The sequence below is a fragment of the Sturnus vulgaris genome, chromosome 6, assembly GCF_052056855.1.
Source record: "Sturnus vulgaris isolate bStuVul1 chromosome 6, bStuVul1.hap1, whole genome shotgun sequence".
NCBI classification, from domain to species: Eukaryota; Metazoa; Chordata; class Aves; order Passeriformes; family Sturnidae; genus Sturnus; species Sturnus vulgaris.
The window spans coordinates 22,433,045-22,452,150 of record NC_142248.1 but is presented as its reverse complement, the minus strand read 5'-3'; the positions used below and the strand labels follow the sequence as shown (position 1 = coordinate 22,452,150).

General features: G+C 34.5%; 1 protein-coding gene across 4 annotated transcripts in view; it reads right to left on the bottom strand.

Moving 5' to 3' along the window:
• The window catches only part of NPAS3 (neuronal PAS domain protein 3), a 592,150-nt gene that overhangs the window by 393,275 nt on the left and 179,769 nt on the right, over window positions 1-19,106 (bottom strand). For all 4 annotated transcript variants that reach the window (XM_088167275.1, XM_088167277.1, XM_088167276.1 and 1 more), the window contains one exon: window positions 18,574-18,818. In XM_088167275.1, coding sequence (XP_088023401.1) covers window positions 18,574-18,818 — 245 coding nt within the window. The remainder of the gene's footprint in view (window positions 1-18,573; window positions 18,819-19,106) is intronic.

Genomic DNA, 19,106 nt, shown 5'->3' with positions numbered 1-19,106 from the left:
AATTACTCAGCAGTCCACTTGAAAAAAAACAAAAACTCTTACTGTAATGTTTACACATTGAAATTCACTTTATGACTCTGCTACATGTAAGATATGCTTTTGTAGAAGTGTTTAAACAGAGTCCTAAGGCTTCCAGTTTATTTATAAAACCTCAGAAAATTTAATAGAATATACAGTCTTGAAAATCCTACAGATTACAGAAAATTATACAGAATTTATATTTTTCATGTTTAGATTCATTACCAATGGTATTAAATCTAGATGTATTTCAACAATTTGAAAGTTAAAAACACAGTTGGTGGTTTTTATTTGACATACTGATGCAAGAGAGTCCAATGAGCACTTCTTTCAAGCCTTTGAGAAGTTGCTATCTATTAGTTGCTCACACAGGAGAAGTATAAATATTTCTCAGATAAGATAAAAATAAATGAAAGTAAAATCGAGAATTTTATAAAACCAAAACGAATCCCAACCCTAAATTCAAAGGATAAATCCTATAATGCCTATGTACTTTTATGTAAAACAAGAGCATAAGTTCAAATTGTTAAACTGAGTCTTACAAGCTGCAAGCATGATTAATGTTTTAATCCATTTTTATAAAAAATAATTTTTAAAGAAATATGCTTAGAATGCATGGTATTTTCATATTCTGCAGGATTACACATAAATACAGCATTAAAAAACCCACCACACTGAAATATATTTTACATTCCTATAAAAGGAAAATTAAATTTGTCTACAATATACATATGTGTTTCATTTAGGTACTTTATGCCTGTGTGCATGCATTAATCTACATGTAATATAGGCATGAACAAAAAGTATAAAAGTATACTATAGTCAAATGAGTAATTCTAGCAATTCTATTCCTGGAAAAACACATATAAATGTAAGAAATTAATACAGTTGCCATATGTACATATACATATATAACACAAACACATATATATATATGTACCCCCAGGATACATATAATAGAAGCTGGAATTCATCTCAGGGAATTTTTAAATCCAGTCTCCTGGTTTGATCCCAAACATTTATTTCATTTGGGCCTATGTGATAGGAAACCTTTCCCTTTTTTACATTCGTGTATGTTTTTGATAAACATAAAGCTAAAATAATTCAATGGTAAATTAGGCTTTGTAAAACTATATAGAAAGATGTCCAACAAGTAGTTTCATGTCATTTTTCTTGATTTATGTTACAGATGTGTTTGGATTAAAAGACAAAAAGGCTGAATTCTTTAACATTTTAGTATAAAAAAATATGTGCATAAACTAATGTGGGGTTTTTTTGAGATTGAACTTTATACACCATGTTCCATTTTGACTGAAACAGTGAAATAACTAGCATGTTGCCTCTCTGAAGCCGAAAGCAATTTCCTTTTCTAATTTTAGTTATGCAAAGCCTATGGGCATCATCAGCATTTAGTAATTAGTTTTATAATTACTGCTGTTTTGCTCACTGTCATTCAATTTTTCTTACAACATGGTCTGGGATTGAAACATCCCACATCCACAGCTGTGTAAATTGCCATCCATTTATAAGACAAAAAAAGTAACATTCAACATACATCATTATTCAGTCAAGAATGTGTTATTGGTACTTAGGTGATGCTTTGAGTACATAAACTGCACAGTAAAATACAAAGAAAAATATATTTAAAACACTTAATAAATGACACCATGTAAGACAGGAAATTCTGGAAAATCTAAATTGGAAACAAAAGAATTTCCATTAAATGATATTTCACATTATTACCGATATTAATATCTGTTCCAAATGAAGGGGGGGAAAAATCTGTTTTTGTTAAAAAACATATACTGAGCTGAAAAACAGCTGAATTCAGAGGTCCTAAGAGTGTAGTTTGATCATCATTGATAGAAGAATAGGTAGACTGGTAGCTAACTACAAAATCATCTAACCAAGAATTACCTATCAATATAGTGTCAATATATTTAGATATGATACTCCAAAATATTAGATGTCATTGACCAGTTAATTTTATGAATCCTAAAAATATAAATAAGTTTCAGTATGACATATCAGATTAAATCCAGCAATTTTTCTTAAAGAGGTTATAATGCACCAAAACTAGAGATTGACTAGAATTCTTATGTTACTGCTTCAACCATATTATATTCCAAATGTTATACTTTTTAAAGTTGCTAATTTGAAATATTGTATCAATTATGATTTTTAAAAACAAGAAATATAACCGTCAAATATGAATGAAAAATCTATCTTTTCTCCTTTAAAAAAAACCTCATAATTTCTTCAGGAAGCAAGAAGTACTATATTCTCCAGAACATGTATGGTTTACAAGAAAGGACCATGGTGAGAAGAAAGTCCCACAAAAGGTGTCAGTCATCTACCAGGGGTGGCCACCTGCTAGAGCAGAGCAGAGCTCTGATGGAAACATCTTCCCCAGCACCAGGGTGCACGAATGGGACAGCACCAGTGGGACCACTCGTATTTGCCACTCCTCCTTTCCTACCAGAAAGCAGAGTAATAGTCTTTTTAATCTTACCCCCTATCCTTTGTCAAGCTTAGCTAGGAGAAAACAGCTGCTAATAAACATAAAGCTGTTACACACAAAGGGCTAGACTGTGCCCAATGAAGGGATAGAACAGATATGCTGCTGCAGAGGAAAAATTCAGGCAGATTGATTTCAAGGATTTTTGCAGCAGTGTCTACTATCTTATGTTTTTGACACAGATAAAGCTTTATATTTTTCCAAGTGAGAAAATAATTCCAAGCATTTTTTGCTACCAAAAAAAAATTTTAAAAATCCCAATTTAGAATACTTCTCAGTGAATATATAGCATTCAGTATGACCCAAGTCAGAAAAATTCATTGTTTTCCCAAAGAGCAAAATTTTTAGACCTTTTAAAAAACGCTGAAAAAACAAAGTAACTCTTTGTCTCCCGTTACCTACCAAGTATGAGATGAGATTCTTGAGTGAAGACTCAGGCAACCACCACAGTGGATACTTAATGCTCCTGCAGAACGTATCAACTGCTCTTACCCTACAGATCAGCATGCCAGCCCCCTTCTCACCCATCCCTCAGACCCGTCAGAGCCCTCACACTGCCCTCGCTGGTGCTGAGCTGTCCCTGGGCAGGGTTGCCAGCCCAGGTGGCCAGGACAGAGCCCGAAGCCCCGTGCGGGCTGCGCTCGCCACCGCAGCCCAGCGGCCCCGAACGCCGCGCTCTGGCAAGGGCGATTGTCCCAGGGATGCAGGTCAGCCAGGAAATTCCTGACACAAGCATGAACTGTGCCTCTGAAAGAACTAAGCACCATATCAATAACTGGTTTTCATCTTTTCAGATTTTTTTCCTGTTCATTTTGGAGTCTTCGAGATTTTTTTCTTTTATTTTTTTTTCCTTTGTCTATGGGCAAATATCATTACCACCTCTGTTTCCCTTTGTTCCTTAAAAATACCCAGAATGCACATAATTTTGAGCAGAAGAAATAATTTCTGCTTTTGAACTTCTGAAAAAATCCAGTTGAGGGACTATCTGGCTATATGTAACTAGATCATTCTTTCAGAGAGAAACGAAAGAAAACAAAAAAGCCCAACCCAGGAATCTAAACAAAAAATCTGTTAAATGAAAATTCATGTACTTGTGCCTCAGAGGTTTTGGCCTTCATTACCAAAACACATAGATCCACATACAAAGCTTTTTCATCTCTGCAATATGCAACAACACTTTTATTGAAGCTGCAGGAAACATACCTGAATAAAACCCAGTTATTTCTAACAGAACTGAAGTATTGTGTGCATTGATACACTATTCAAGCTGGATGAAAAGCATGTCCTACACTATATCTTCCACTTATTTGAATGACGGGCTACACAGGATTTAAAAAAATAAAAAAAAGCTGCAAAATATTCTCTCCATGTGTTGGGAAGGACAACTATTACTAATGTTGGGAATATCATTACAGAAAAATATTTTAGAAGCTGGAGTTACTGATTGACTAGAGTCTATTTAGATACCTATTTACACACGGGGAGACAATTTTGTGGCAAAAAGCTGAGAGAGGAAGTTGAGCTAACCCTCCTGCACTACAAACATGGAGAGTTGCTTTGGGAATTCTGCCTGAAAGTACCCTCTTCACTTCAGATGGATCCAGGAAAACAGTGCAAAGGGGAATAGACGATTCAATAGTAAAGAAATACTGTCTGACGGATGGAGCAGATAACATAAGTTATTAGCTGTAGCACTCTTTCTTGCTAGCTTTTGAATACACTCTGCAATAACATGTGCAAAGTATTTTGAGAGTTTCAAATTACAATTCTCGTATAAATGTGAAGAAGTAATATTGTACATTCCAGAAACCTCTTCATTCATAAAATATTCCTGACCATATGTCTGTAAACTAATAGCAATCACCAAAATGGCATGAAACATGGCACAAAAAAGTGTGAAAAATAACACATGACAGAGATCTGATACATCTTCAGGGAGAAAGAAGTTACAGGGGAAAACACTCCAATGTCAGCAACATTCAGTGGCTATCAGAAATTTATTTCTACTAATTTTGTCACTACAAATTAATCCCAACTATACTGACAGTAAAAGGTTAAAAGGAAAATAAATTAAGATTATTGTCAATCATGACATACAGAAAAAATAATTAACTCTGTATGTTTATCTATTTTTTGCTAGTTGATTAAATGAATGACTGATGACAAGTTCCCTGTTTTCTCTTCCTTCATTTTGTCAGTATAAATGATCAGTATGAAACTAAACGGAGACATTAAATTGAAATTGTTAGAAGCACAAAATATAAAGCAGATGTATCCAGATTATTTCAACTTTTATGTTACTCTAGTGTAACGTAGTAAAATGCATTTATATATACAAAAAGAATTCTATTAATAACAGAAATAAATAGTAACTTGACTTACTTTCCTCTCAAATATTACATATTAATATTCAGGCTTCCCCTTTAAAAACGAGTCTTTTAATAATTTTGTAGAGAAATTGTGCAAATGAATGCACTTATCCTGTTTATTATAGGATAAATATAAAATGTATCATTGGATAATTCATAGCTAACAGATTGTGCAAAGATGCCAAAGCATTCTTAAAGGCTGACTAGTGTTCTAAATAACACAACCCTAGCATATAGCTTTGGGGAAGATATAAGGGAAAATATGGGCACATATTTTGGTAATATGAGATATGGGTAATGTGAGATGAGGGAAGAAAGCGAGCTAGAGAGTCACGGGTCCCTTGTCCGCCCATGAGTGTACATTCAGCGTCCTCCCAGCATAGAAATGGCGAATTAGTCTACTACATATGCAAGGATTTTCTTTTCTTACTCACTTCACAAGCAAGACCTAAGTTCTGAAATCACTCCAAATTTTTGAGGACAGATGAAATCCCAGGACTCTGAAGTGAGGACTGAAGCACAATTTTCCCTGAGCTGACCAAAAACTGATGGCTGGGCTATGAAAGTTAACTGAATGCAACATCATTTTTGAAAGTTAAAGGAATTGACCCCGAAGTCTGAGGAGACTGCTTTTATATGGGATTCAAAAGAAAGTAAAATATCTTTCTCCCAGAGTGATTCATCGGGTTAATTGTTGAGATCTTGAAATCTTTGTTACTTACAGAATTTACTGTTGAGAACACAACTAAAGCAAATCACTAGCAAAATCTGTGGCTTTCCTTGCACTTCTGAAGAAACTACCTGACTCTGACATAGCCATTTTTTTTTGTTGAAGACATGTCACATCTCTTTTCATTACTTAGAAATACTAGAGACAGCTGACCTCAAATCATGCAGATAGTTTGAGTTCACTTAATTCTAATTCTGAACCAGATGATGAACGAATTCAGGAGGAATTATTTTCTTCCTATCTCCATACAAATTCTGGTTTCAGTTAATATGCTCTCCTGGAAAGTCAGTTCCTTTTCCTCATAGATCCCTAATTTCTGTGCACTACAGTGTTAGGATTGTAGAGGTGACTCTGAGGCAGGTTTGAGTTCAAGGGGACAATTTGTGTGTGCTTAGGAAGGATCTTCTAAGCTCACTCAGTCTGGCTGTGCTGTGGTTTCCCTTGTCCAGATATGAAATTGATAACCAACATTACAATGCAAGTTGTCTCAATAAGACAAGTATCAGAATGGAAGGTATCATAAAAACTTTTCAGACAACTCTGAATAGTTTTTTTTTTCCCCCCCAGAAATCTTCTGGAGTCTATGGGTAAGATAACATTGCACTTGAACTACCCTGGCCCATTCAATATCCTAACTTGAAATCCACTTGCCCCAGAAGATTACTTCCTTAATCTCACCTTGTGACACCTGTTCTCTATGTTCAGTTCTTTCTATCACAACCCATTCCTACTGAAAGAATTATACCATTGGAAAAAAATATAAAATCAAGGGTAAACTTCAGTGTTCACAATTATTCATGAGAATTCACCTCTTGACATTGTTCAATCCTTATCAGGAGAAGGAATCCAGAACCACATCACGAGACAGACGTTTAGGTTAATTCCCAAAGTAAAAAACCCATCAAAATGGCATGTCCATATTACATAAAAATGTATATCAAATACTGGGTTACACCAAAGAATATCACACTGGAACAGCTACTGCAACTTTTACTTTAGATTTTTATGATACCGTGACTGAAGTATTCTGTTCAGCTGTGGTTTCCTCCATTCTCAAAATATGTTAGAAAATTGGATACAACTCAAGTAAGAGCTATAAGAGTGATTAGACTTCTAAAAGTCATTCCCTATAGTGAAAGACTAAGAAAGCTCAATTTATTTAGTTACTGAAAAGAAGGTTAAGAGGATCACAATACCTACATGTGGAAGAGATTTCTGACAGTAGGCAGCTCATTAATCTAGTGAAAAAGGCATAACAAGATCCAGTGTTTGGATGCTAAAGCTGAAATAAGACTACAAATGAGGCACACTTTTTTCACAGTGACAGTAATTAACTGTTGGAACAATCTGCCCAGGGATGTAGTTGATTCTTTATCATTTAAATGCTTTACATCAACATTAGATACTTTCCAAAGAGATAAGCCTATGTCTCAAACAGATGCAGAAAATACTGGATGAGGTTCTGTCTCAGGTCTGCAAGAAGTCAGCCTGGATGCTTATCAGAGCTGCTGAACATTGTACCTTAACACAACAGTGCTGTGAGTGCTCTGCACTTCCAGGACCAATCATCTCATGGACGTCATATCCACCCTTTGCATGCAGTTCAGTTCAGACTGGACAAATGCTGTCTCCAAAATTCACTTTCCTGTTTGACAGGTAAAATGAGAACCCTCTCAAGGCAGATATGGACATCTTCAGAGATCATCCCATGCCACATTCACTGTCTGGCATAATCGCTGCTGGAGACCAAAATACACCAAAACTGCCAATAAATACACAGTGTAAAGCTGTTTGAGCACTGACTTTGCCAGATGCTTCTACCCAAGGAATCTCTCTTGGGCTGACTCCAAGCTAGTGATGAGTGAGTGGACACATAGCAAATGGCGTCTCAACATAGCTTTCTGTATGTAAAATACAGTTCCTTTATATCTAATGAGTTTGTTGGAGAATCAAGAAGCTCCATGAGGATGCTGAACAAATCAACTAAAGCCAAATGTATGATGAGGTTAGGTGAGCTGCTCATTTTCCTCTCAGCTCCTTAGTAGCATTCGTAAAAGAAAACTTGCCTTTTAAATCTTCAGGATAGGATGTAGGAGCAAAAGAATATCAGGGAGAAAAAAAAATGCTAGAGAGATAGAAGCTACAAAAATCAGGACAAAAAAGAAAAAATAACAGCACTGGTACACAAAATAAGCAGAAACAGCTGGCATATAGGGGTAAAGAAAAAATAGTGTTTTAAAATAGATGACAAAAAAAAATTATCTTCAGAAGAACAAAATTAAACACCCCATTTATTCACCTCTAGGAAGGGATAGAAAGAACCATTTAAAATGTAAATGAAAAATAAAAACTACGCACTCAGAACGTTGCAAGAAGGTGGAAGTGCACAGAAAATCAATCACATTTGGACTTGTCATACAATACACGTGCTAGACTTTTGTAGATTTTTTTAGAATACCTAGTAATTTTTTTTTTCTTTTGACACTTAAAAGATTGGCAATGGACTACAAAACCTTTAAAAATTACTAAAGGGGGGGTTTGTTATGAGATACAACTAATTAAGACAATATAACACAGAGATTCAATATAAAATGGATTAGCAATATTCCTCCTATTTGATTTCTTCATTACCTACCCTGACTGCAAATCTTCATGTTATTCTGAAAAATATCTCCTCATAGACATTGGTTAAATTTCTAAATGGGTTAAACTCCCTTTCATTAAATATAGCATTCTTGCAAAGGACATGAAGACAGTGTTATTGGTTAAAAAATGGACTCTTGGTCTTAGGACATGGGAAGAGGGCTCTATTCCCTGCTCTAACACTGCTCATGAGATACTGAAAAGTCACTCTTGGCAAATGTGCTCAGCAGCTGCTTCTTATGATCAGATTACCAAAGTGCTGAAATCTTTTGAAAATCTGGCTATTTATTTTGTTGCTGAATAGGATCAGAGATCTTTTGAAATCTGGCTCCAGTTGGAGTGCTGTGCTCTTTTGAAAAGCTAGCCCTAAATCTGTATATGCCTCTATTTCTCTATTAGCGTTATCAGCACTGTTCTGCATCAAGAGGATGAGAAACAGCTCACATACACAATAATTCAAATTTGAAAGGGGATATAGAGAAGTGCAACTGCTTTTATAAATATAGAAATACAATATGTATTTATAAAAGAAAATAAAAAAGCAGTTCCTGACTTTTCCTAACTTTTGCACAAATGGTTTTCCTTAAGATCTACAGTGATGTAGTGTTGACAATATTATTCTACTTCCTATAGGTGAAGTTTGGAAATTGTCTATATGTATTAAAATGTGAGCAAAGATATTTCTCTGTCTTCCTTTTATGGTTATAAATATGTATTTAACTACTTTACAGATGATGAAATAAGACTCAGAATTTTTATTTGCATGTGGTACCATCCCATGCAAAGCAAAGCAAAACCGATTTTTATAGAATACAAGTAGAATGCACAGTGACAATACACACGTTTGTGCAGATGCACTCAGTTAACTCTGTGAGTAAATATTATAGGGAATGATGAACTCAAGTACTGAAATTAAGGTAAGAATTTTCTAACTCAGAAATTTTAAGTATTTTGTGAGGTGCTTGCCTTTCCTTCCTTCCATAGTAACAGAAAGACTAAAACCTTTGAAATTTAAAATAAAAATATTCACTTTGGTTTAAAGGCTAGCAAATAAACAGAAAATTATGTTTCTTAAGGGAGCTTGATATTTTAAAACAACACAAGTTCTCCGGCTGTGTAGTGATTCTTATTTCACTTGTGATCTCTGGTAGATATAGAGGCTTACATGTTCTCTAAATTGTAAGCTCTATATGAAGGATGTTCTTTAATTACTGACAGCTAATGAAAACAGTTTTTAGTGATCTCTCTAATGTCCTGGGAAAGTCTTTACTATGGATTCATTGTATTCTACTTTATATCCCTGATTGAAATGGGAGACCACAAGAGCATAGGGATTTGGTGGAAACTCGATTTCCTTCCTCTGGCTTCAAAGAGAACAGTTGCAGAAATTAAGCTGCGTTGATATTGTGGTCAAACTTTGGTCAGACTGTGGTTATACTTGCATATTATATAGATCTAAAATCACTGCACTTTGGTTTTTAAAACTGCTGGATCTACCATCAGTATCAAAATCTTGCTCTGTTGATCAGAGGGATCTAATATAACTATTACATGAAAATAAATATTATTATTAAATACATATGCTTCACTTCCAAGGCTCTATTATTTACTCCAAATATTGAGAAAGTCACTTTGGAAAATGTTAGTAAATACACAACTGTAAACATATGAGATGGGAAACACAGATTTTTCTATTAAAAAATTGTTTCTTTCTTTCATTTCAGACAAAATATTTTCTTTGAGTCATAAGTTTTTACTTGCAATATAGAGTGATGTAACATTTGTTAAAACAAATATTGTGAAAGCTCATTCAGTTACAGTGCTTTATTCCTTCTAAGCACCCTGATCTGTTTTATTTTTAATTATTTGCTTGTGTGGGGGGTTTTCTAGGTTTCTGCTGTATTCATTATCAGTTGGTTAATCTCTTTCTTGATACATATTTATTTATTAGGCCTGCAATAGATATCCCACACGATCTAAAAGTGGGATTAATTTTATGGGAGATATATGGTAGAAGTTTAGATGACCCAGAAAACCAATAATAGAGGACTAAGCTCCATTGAATTTAGCAGGGCTTTATGTGTGTCTGTACATCCTCTGCCCAGCTGAGGAGACTAAGGTAGGAAAGCTATACTGAAACTGTTAAATCCAACCACAAGATCCAACTCCTCAACTGCTTTCATTCACAAAATGGTGCACTACGATATTAATATTGACTGAGGCATGTACAAAGCACTCTTCATAGCAAAGACACTTTCCTTCTGTTCAGAAAAAAGTGAATAAAAAGACAAATAGAAGTTCCATCAGATATTGCAATCTGCAGATAGCAACAGCCTTTTTTCATTTTACATATCAAAAACTACAGCAGTGATTACTGTTCCTGATTACTACAAGCAAAAAGCAGAACAAGCGCTTTGGCACACCGGATTCATTGCACATCTGTAATTGGCTAACCCCATCATGTGCATTATTTCAAAAAGTTATGTAGACTGTACATATAATTTAAGATATTCATGCTTCTAAAAAACACCACCTGGAGCTCACCCATGCAGCATAAAACATGAATGTAAAAATCATATGGAAGCATTTTATTAAGAGCTTCAGAAAAGATGATGTTGTGGCACTGACTTTTATATAGAAATTTCTACTAGATGAAAATCCATATCATTATAGGGACAAGAAATTAACTTGGTTTTAATTTGATACTTTTCCCTGTTTTATTTTAGTGTCATTGCTAAGCTTGGACCCAAAGCAACCACCAGTACACTCTACTTTTCCTGATATATTTACCTCTCCAAGTCTGAAGCCCATGCCAAAACCATCAGTGTTCTCAACCATGAATTTTAATGACAACACTCACCACCTTTTAGCAGGAAAGAGGAAAGTATGTTCTCAATTTAGGAGTGAAGTTTTATGGACATGGTAAGGACTATTGTACACAGAAAGACATGCACATTGAAGGAAGGAAGAATGAAATGAAAAGTGAAAAACTTTGGAGTTTCTTTTAAATATTAATATTATTCACCAGATTGTTTTCATTACAAAGGTTGCATTAAAGATGCAAACATGTAGAGAAAAATTCAGGACTACAAAGAGGAGAGAGTCAGTCCTGGACACCAAATACAAGAGGAAGACATTTTGCATATTTGGCGTTTCAGATCTGGACTCAAAAAAACCTCAAATGGCGAAGAATAATAAATTGTATTAAAACAACATAATGAATATGCAATATTGATCAAGTCATTGTAACAGCAAAAGAAGAGAAAGGAAGATTAATTACAATGTAATAGAATGGAAATACAGTACTTGCTGTGAGTGAGAAGACACTAAAGTCACCTTTTCTATTTCCTTCCTCTTAAAACACTTACTGTTTGGTTGTTTTCCTATTTAATTGTTAAGTTTCAAGGTCGAGTTCTAGCAATAAACAACTCTTCTAGGGACTGACATCTGACTGACAACATTTGGGAAAAAGTATTAATTTGTTATCAGCAGTAAATGTTTAATGCTTTTCCCATTATTTCTCTTCTACTTCACAAAAACCCAAAATATTTCCAAATATTTTAACTCTAGTAGCCTAGAATTTAGGACAGCAATGAAAAAATTAAAACAATAATAGTAGCAGTAGTAGTCATCATAGTAGTATTAATAATAATAACTACAACAACATCGTCAACAACATTCTTATATTGAACCAAATAAATTTTAGGTTTGATTTACTAAACTATATAGATTGTTGTCTATGCTCCAAACATCATTGTAATTTGAAAATTTCGTATCAGCATTCGAAGCCATGTTTACTTCCAGTTTCTTGATTATCATACCCAGAGTAGTTTCTTTAGAAAAACAGATACTCCTTTCTTAACAGTAACTTTCACTTCAAACCACTTTCCAAGATCAATTAATTACAGAGTTAATGTGTTCAACTTGGTTCTGCCATAATATTTCTACAGTATTTTAAACCATAATTGTTATGAACTAGGATACCAAATGCCTTGCAAATGCTTCAGTATACAATGCATATCCTAGTTAACTGGACTTGCAATTTCAGACATTTAAGCTAGGATTGCTTGATAAGAATTACTTTCCATTTATCCGTGTTTGTTAAAAAATATAACAATCTTACTTTATCCCTTTAGTGTAGGAAATTTCCCAATATTCTGCTTATAATGCTTCGAGGCTGAAACAGCTCAGTACAGCAAACTTCACATCATCAGCACTTGTAAAGTATGGATTATCCTGAAAATTGTATTGTATTGTAACCTGAACTCGAAAGACTTGTAGAATTCATTCTGCACAAGCAAGCACTTAAATAAACCTTATCAAGCTCTTCTGCCTTTTCTACATCATTAAAAGTTTTATTATACCTTACTGCTAAAGAGCATAATACTGTTGTCAGAATTATTTAACATTATTTAACATAAACCCATTTTTTCTTGAATTTTTCTAATCCCATTAGATTTTTTACTTAATATGTCTACTTGTCTTTGCCAACATTCTCCACCTTGGACATTCCAGTGTATCTTGCTATATATTTCCCTTTAATTCCCTATGTTTTCTAGAAATACACTTTTTTTTTTTTTTAAGTTAATTATTTTACTGTCATTCCAGAAAAGGGCACAGTTTAGAGTTTTCAGGTGCATAGGAAATGATAATTTCATACCTTTTTCTCTAGGGGTTCTAGTCTTAGGGGTTCTCATTCTGACTTTTATTTTAATTTTTCCCATCAAAATTTTTTCTCACAATCAGTTTCACCCATAAGTTTCCCCCCTAGGCAATTAGTTCTTCAATTGCACTAAGTATATTTGTTCATGCCCTCCTCCATTTGCCAAATTTGAAGTCAATCAGGTCATGATCACTTGTCACCAGGCAACTACCAACTCAGTCCCATATTCAATTTATCTTGTCTGTGACAATGAGATTCAAACGGAGCTACCTCATTTGGGGTCCCATATCTTTCATAACAGAAAGCCATCAATAATTCTCACAGAGAACAGTCATGTTTTACCACTGACCTCCTGAAATTTTCAGCACTTGGTTTCTGTTACATTAAAATAAAAGCTAATCATCTTTAACTCATGCAATAGGTCAAAGAGTAAGGTACCTCTTCCTGTGGCTGCAGTGCCACGTAAACAGGTTTACAATGGATAAACATTAATTTTTCAATCAGTGGCTGATACAGATCCACAGTCAGAGCACAGTAGTAGCCTATATACAAACAGGGATCAGATTCTCATAAGAACAATGCCTGCAATGCAGGGAGAAATAAATTACAGGGCTATCTGAATTCTCCAACACAAGAGCAGAAATGCTGCACAAAGGATCTTTTCAGATCAAGGAATACCACCAATTCATCTGCATTATCCTATTTTCATCTGATTGACTTTTTGACATCAAACTTTGAAAAATAAGGTCTTAGGCCAAGAACACTGTGGAAGAAAGTAATTCTTTGCCCCTTATAGATGGTTTCCCTGAGACAGAATTGTGTAGGGGTTCAGAACAGAAGGCTGGTCTTACTGGAAGGCTTGTGGGTTTTAGCAGGGAAAGGCTTTCACTATCTTGCACTTCTTGCTCAGAAGACAGCACTCCATTTAAAATATAAAAGGCTAACAACAGGTAATGTTATTTAAAGTGTTTCCACAATGAGGTCATACAGAAGAGAACTTATTCATCTCTTAAAAATGCATACATATCTAGCACAAAATTATTAGAAAAAGATATTTAAATTAATGAAAGTAATTCCACTTGACATTTGGGATAACAATTACCATACTTTCCAATTATCATTATTGCTTGTTTTCTTTCCCAGAGAATTCAAAGTGCTGGACTTATTTCCTCAACCCCAAGCCCTGTAGTATGATTTGACATCAAGCTCTTTTTCAGCCTAGACTTACATACTTTGTTTATTTTGAGAATGGAACCTTTGAAAAACAAGCTAGTTTGAAGGGAAAATGTGCAATTTTGGTTTAAAGTGTAATTTTTCTTCTTGTGTTTATCAATTTTTTAAAATCTCTCTACCAATTGAGTGCTTTATGGCAAGGAACTTTTCAGAGCTGTATTTACGTACACTGAATAGGAATAATTTGGACGAGAAATATTTCAATACTCCACAAATACTTCTGAGAGAATCTTGTTTCTCCTCCTACTGATATATATTAATTCCAGAATATGAATGTGTAAAACAACCAAATTGCAGAACATGGAACATTGAAAGTAGAGATGGCTAAACTAAGTGACATTCTTTACACAACCTACCAGTCAGTCAGTACTAGTTACTGAAGTCCTTTTTCACTCCCCAGCTACAATCTCTCACTCATCTCTTCTCTTACAGAAGAACTAAGAGGTTTTTTATTTATGTAGCATAAAATGTAAAGTTTTGCCTTAGAAAAATAAAAAATATAAATCCTCTTTTAACTTGAAATACCCAAAATTATCTTACATATTCTAGTTTCCACATGTCATATCATACAACAGGAAATAAGACTCATGGCCTTGCAAAAACAGAAATTAGCACCTCACTTCAGTTTAAAAAAAAATATTAAAACATAACTATATCAATGTCATCATGGCAAATTACCAGGAAAAAGATTTGAAAAATTAGGAACAGAATACTGGATTTAATTTCTGTTTTAACAGAAACAGAAATTGTAAAATCTGGAAACCTCTATTCAAGGCAAAGGGTCATGAGCCCTCTTTTCATAGTGGCAGTGGTCCTGAGTGAGAACCAATGTCCCAAATATTGCCCAAAACCAAAATACACAGCATGACTTTACATCAGCCAAACACATTCAACACACTGAAGAACATCACCACGCCTCATACTCCTCCTTGCCCTTCCTCTTTACACTACGAAAAAAAAGAAAAAAGGAAAAATATGTGGCTTGACAGTGGAAAAGAACCTGAAAACTTGCATGATCTTTGAATTCTTTGAGAAACAGTTTGTTTTTAAAGTACAATGAAATGTAAAGTTAATAATTTGAAGACAGTATTCCAAAATACAAAAATCCTCACAAGAGTTGGATGTTGGAACAGGGGCCTAGTATCAGAATACACATGAGGATTTCACGTTCCATGCCACATAAAGCACCACTTCCTGGCTGAATACACAGGATATACTATGAAAATACTTCTATTTCCTGACAACTTTCAGAAAACTCACACCTCAGAACTGGAAGAAAGACTTTTGGAAGGATGAAAACAGAGGAGAATAGTACTGTTGTTTATAACGTGTTGTATGTACTATCAATGACTGAAAATTTAATTCCTACTGACTATAGACAACACCTTGATTATTTTCTTCCATATGGAATCATACCCTGGTCTTTAAGAACTGTCTTTAAACTAATCTACTAGAAGTTGTGTGTGTATTTGTTTCTCAGGACTGAGATTTCCTACACAAAGAAAGCCTTAGCCAATGTACCTAAAGAAAAATGACTGAAGTCTGCTGTATTAGAGGATGGAATTTTTTCCATTTTTAGCAAATGTCAAATCATTGGCTATTGCTTTTAAGATTAATAAAAGATATAATGGTTTTTAGATCGCCTCTAAATAAAGATTACTATGAATGGAGAAATGATTTACCAATAGTCACCACAATGAGATTTCTTTAAAGGTTACAATCATCAGTTATTTAGCTGAAACACTGCTGAGAATGCCTGGTCACTTCTTGAATAATGCATAATGTTCATTGCAGTTTTGATCTGTATTATAACAATACAGATATTTCTAAAATAATGGAGAAAACTATGTTACTTTCCAACTGCTCAGGATATTTCCATGAAGTAATTGACTTTGAAAATATTATATGGACTTACCTGAGCACTCATTTGCAAGCACAACTTGTAGAGATCACTATACAATAGGCATAAGAAAACAAACTCATCAGCCTTTACAGACTTCTAAGAAAACCTGTGATAAATACAGGGCATAGTAAAGGACCTTCCTGAAATACTAAATTAAAATTATTAAATTTCTGTACAGTGCTGGGGGACAAATTTAAAACTAAGCTTTTAAAATGAATGATTAACACAAGCAGGCCAACACATTTGGGGGAAGAAAAAAATAGCATTTGCCTACACGATGTAAGTACTTCTCAAATAATTTCCCAAATACCTTTAAGTCTATTCAGAAGATTGCTTGTGCACATACAAAGTATAATGTCTAGTGTTTTATTGTAGGTTTATCATCCATACTTCACATGAACCTGCAAGCTATTTATGTGAGCTTGTTTATACATATGAACTTCTTCAAGGGTAGCAAAAAGCAACCTTAATAAATGAAACTGAATTTCTTTTGATGTAATTTCATGAATGTTTGATCAGAATGTGTTAACAGGTTTCTATGTAAGGCATATCATAAAATATACCTCTGCTATACAGTTAAACCTGCTTATGGGGAATTCTTATACAATGAAATACTCTTTCATCAAGCATTGCTTCAATGTACAGACTCATAAATAATACAGTCCTACTTAGAATTAAGCTAAGCACCCAAACATGAGGAACAAAAAAGTCAAAACCCCTTCCTGAGCCCCCATACCCTTGCACCTAAAGGAATGAGAACCATTGCACTAGATGGCTGGAGGGGCTGGGTTGTTATATCAGATAGGGTGAAGAGACATCAAATTCTCTTTTAGGGGCAAGCATTAATCTAGATAAAACTGTTGATGCTGTTATCTAAGAATAAGATTTTGTTCTTCCTTAAAATTCTTTTCTTCATTAGAATCTTCGCACAAAAAAGGAAGATTAAGTACTCAGGTATATATTCCAGAAGAGGATAATGAAAAATAGATCCCAGATACTCTGAAAATATACACAGAGATCAGCAGAGCTCAGACTTACAGTAACACAGGACAGCTTGTAGAAGCAAAGACAGATCATAGATTGTACTTTACATCTACCTTGAAATACTGTTTAATTGCCTGAGAAAAAACTCTCATCCTGTAAAAATGGGGAACATTTGCATATTATATCAGAAGCCTAATGAACCACGTTACACTCATGCCCTGGGTGATGTAATTATTGCCTTTATTTTTTCTCCATGAGAATTATATATGATTTGGCAGATAACATAAAATAAATATAGGAAATGCTAGAACTAGGTCCAGCTACTAAATTCTCAACCTGAAACTGCATCGTTTTTTGCCCTCCATGCCTGTCTCCATCCATTAAGAATTTTAATTTTCCTTAAATAATATCACTTCCTTTAAATGGAAGAGCAGGTAAAAGCCCTTTGCACCATCAATACAAGTAACCCTTCATGGACAGCTGTGGGCTGATAAATAAGATTCTATTTCTACCTCCTCCCTCTACCCCTAAAGGTGGCTTCTTTGTTTGCCCCAAGCTATACACATTCTATCTAGTTTAGTTTAGATTAAGAGTTTATCCTTCATAATTTGTGGAAAAAACCTGAAGTGCTCAAATCTCATATGCCTCTTCCAAATACATGTTTCCTCCAAAATGTGAGAGCAGTAGCTAAAATAAAGGAGTATTCTGTGCTGTCAAAGCCAAGACACCCAGAAATCCCAGGTTTGGTAACCCTGATTTCTGTTACTGCAACTTACACCCTAATTTAAAATACTTACAAAACAGAGATCACAGTGATCCAGATGGGTAACATTAGTTGAAAAAATAATAGCTTACCAAAAAAAGTTCACTTTATACAGGTCATTGGAAAGACTATTTAGGAGAAACATGCATACAGCCTCTAGTTTGTAGCAATTCACATCTAAAACATTGCTTTTGCTCCCCAATGGCTTATTTGAGCATTAAAAGAGAGCATTTAATTCTGAAAACAGTCTATTTCGTTAATAAATGCCTACTGGCTCAGAAGTCAAAATAATTTCTATGGACATTACAAGAAGAAAAATAATATCCTAGTCTCTCAGTTGAAGGTTTAAATATCTGGACATGATGCTTTCAAACTTCAGAAAATTAAGAGATTGAGTTTGCAAATCAAGGAATAATGTCATTTTCCTCTCAAGCATATACTTATATAAAATACTAAAACAAAAGCAACAGAGTAACAGGTAAACAACTTGAAGCATTTAGTCCACATCACCCAGAAGACTTACAGCTCTTACATCATAGGTTCGTTGTTAAATAAAAAAAAATTAAAATAAGAGGTTTATTTCACCTTCACATGGTGTCTTTCTCATGCAGACCTCAGATTTCCACATTTGAATCCCTTTAAAGGATTTGATATGCAGGGAAAGAAGAAAGGATGAAGGTAAAAATTTCAATTTAGAGGTTACTAAAGGCTGCCATATTCTATAGTACACAACAATATTTACTCCATACCTTTTACTGATGTATTTGGTGGAGGTCCTTCCATCCTCAAGTTCCATGGAGGATCACCTTGATTAGCGAAGTCCCTCATTTTCAGATAGCTAATTGTAAGTCGGATGATGGATGCCTTGTCAAGCTGGCTGGTAATGGCTGCAGGCAATGGCAACAACTTTGCCAACTCATAGAATTCAAAATTCTCCTTTCCTCGGCGAGAACGAGCAGCATCTCGGGACTTTTCCTTCCTCAAAGCTTGTAAACTGAAAGAAAATAAAGTAGGACATTCATCAATATTAGTACTCTGTCATATTTAGCCAATTTACTTTTTCACTGCTGGTCTTCTCTTCAAATTACCACATTTTCAAAATGCTGTTGTACATGGATCTACTGAGTTCAGGATATATAAAATGGTACTCCACGCTTGAATGATTAAAACTAACAATAATATTTGAGTTTCAGTGGTAGCCAACATATTATGTAACTACTCAACTCACTTTAGCCACTTCCTTTTCAGCCTACCTTTCCTTTGTCTGCTGTCAGTCTCAAGA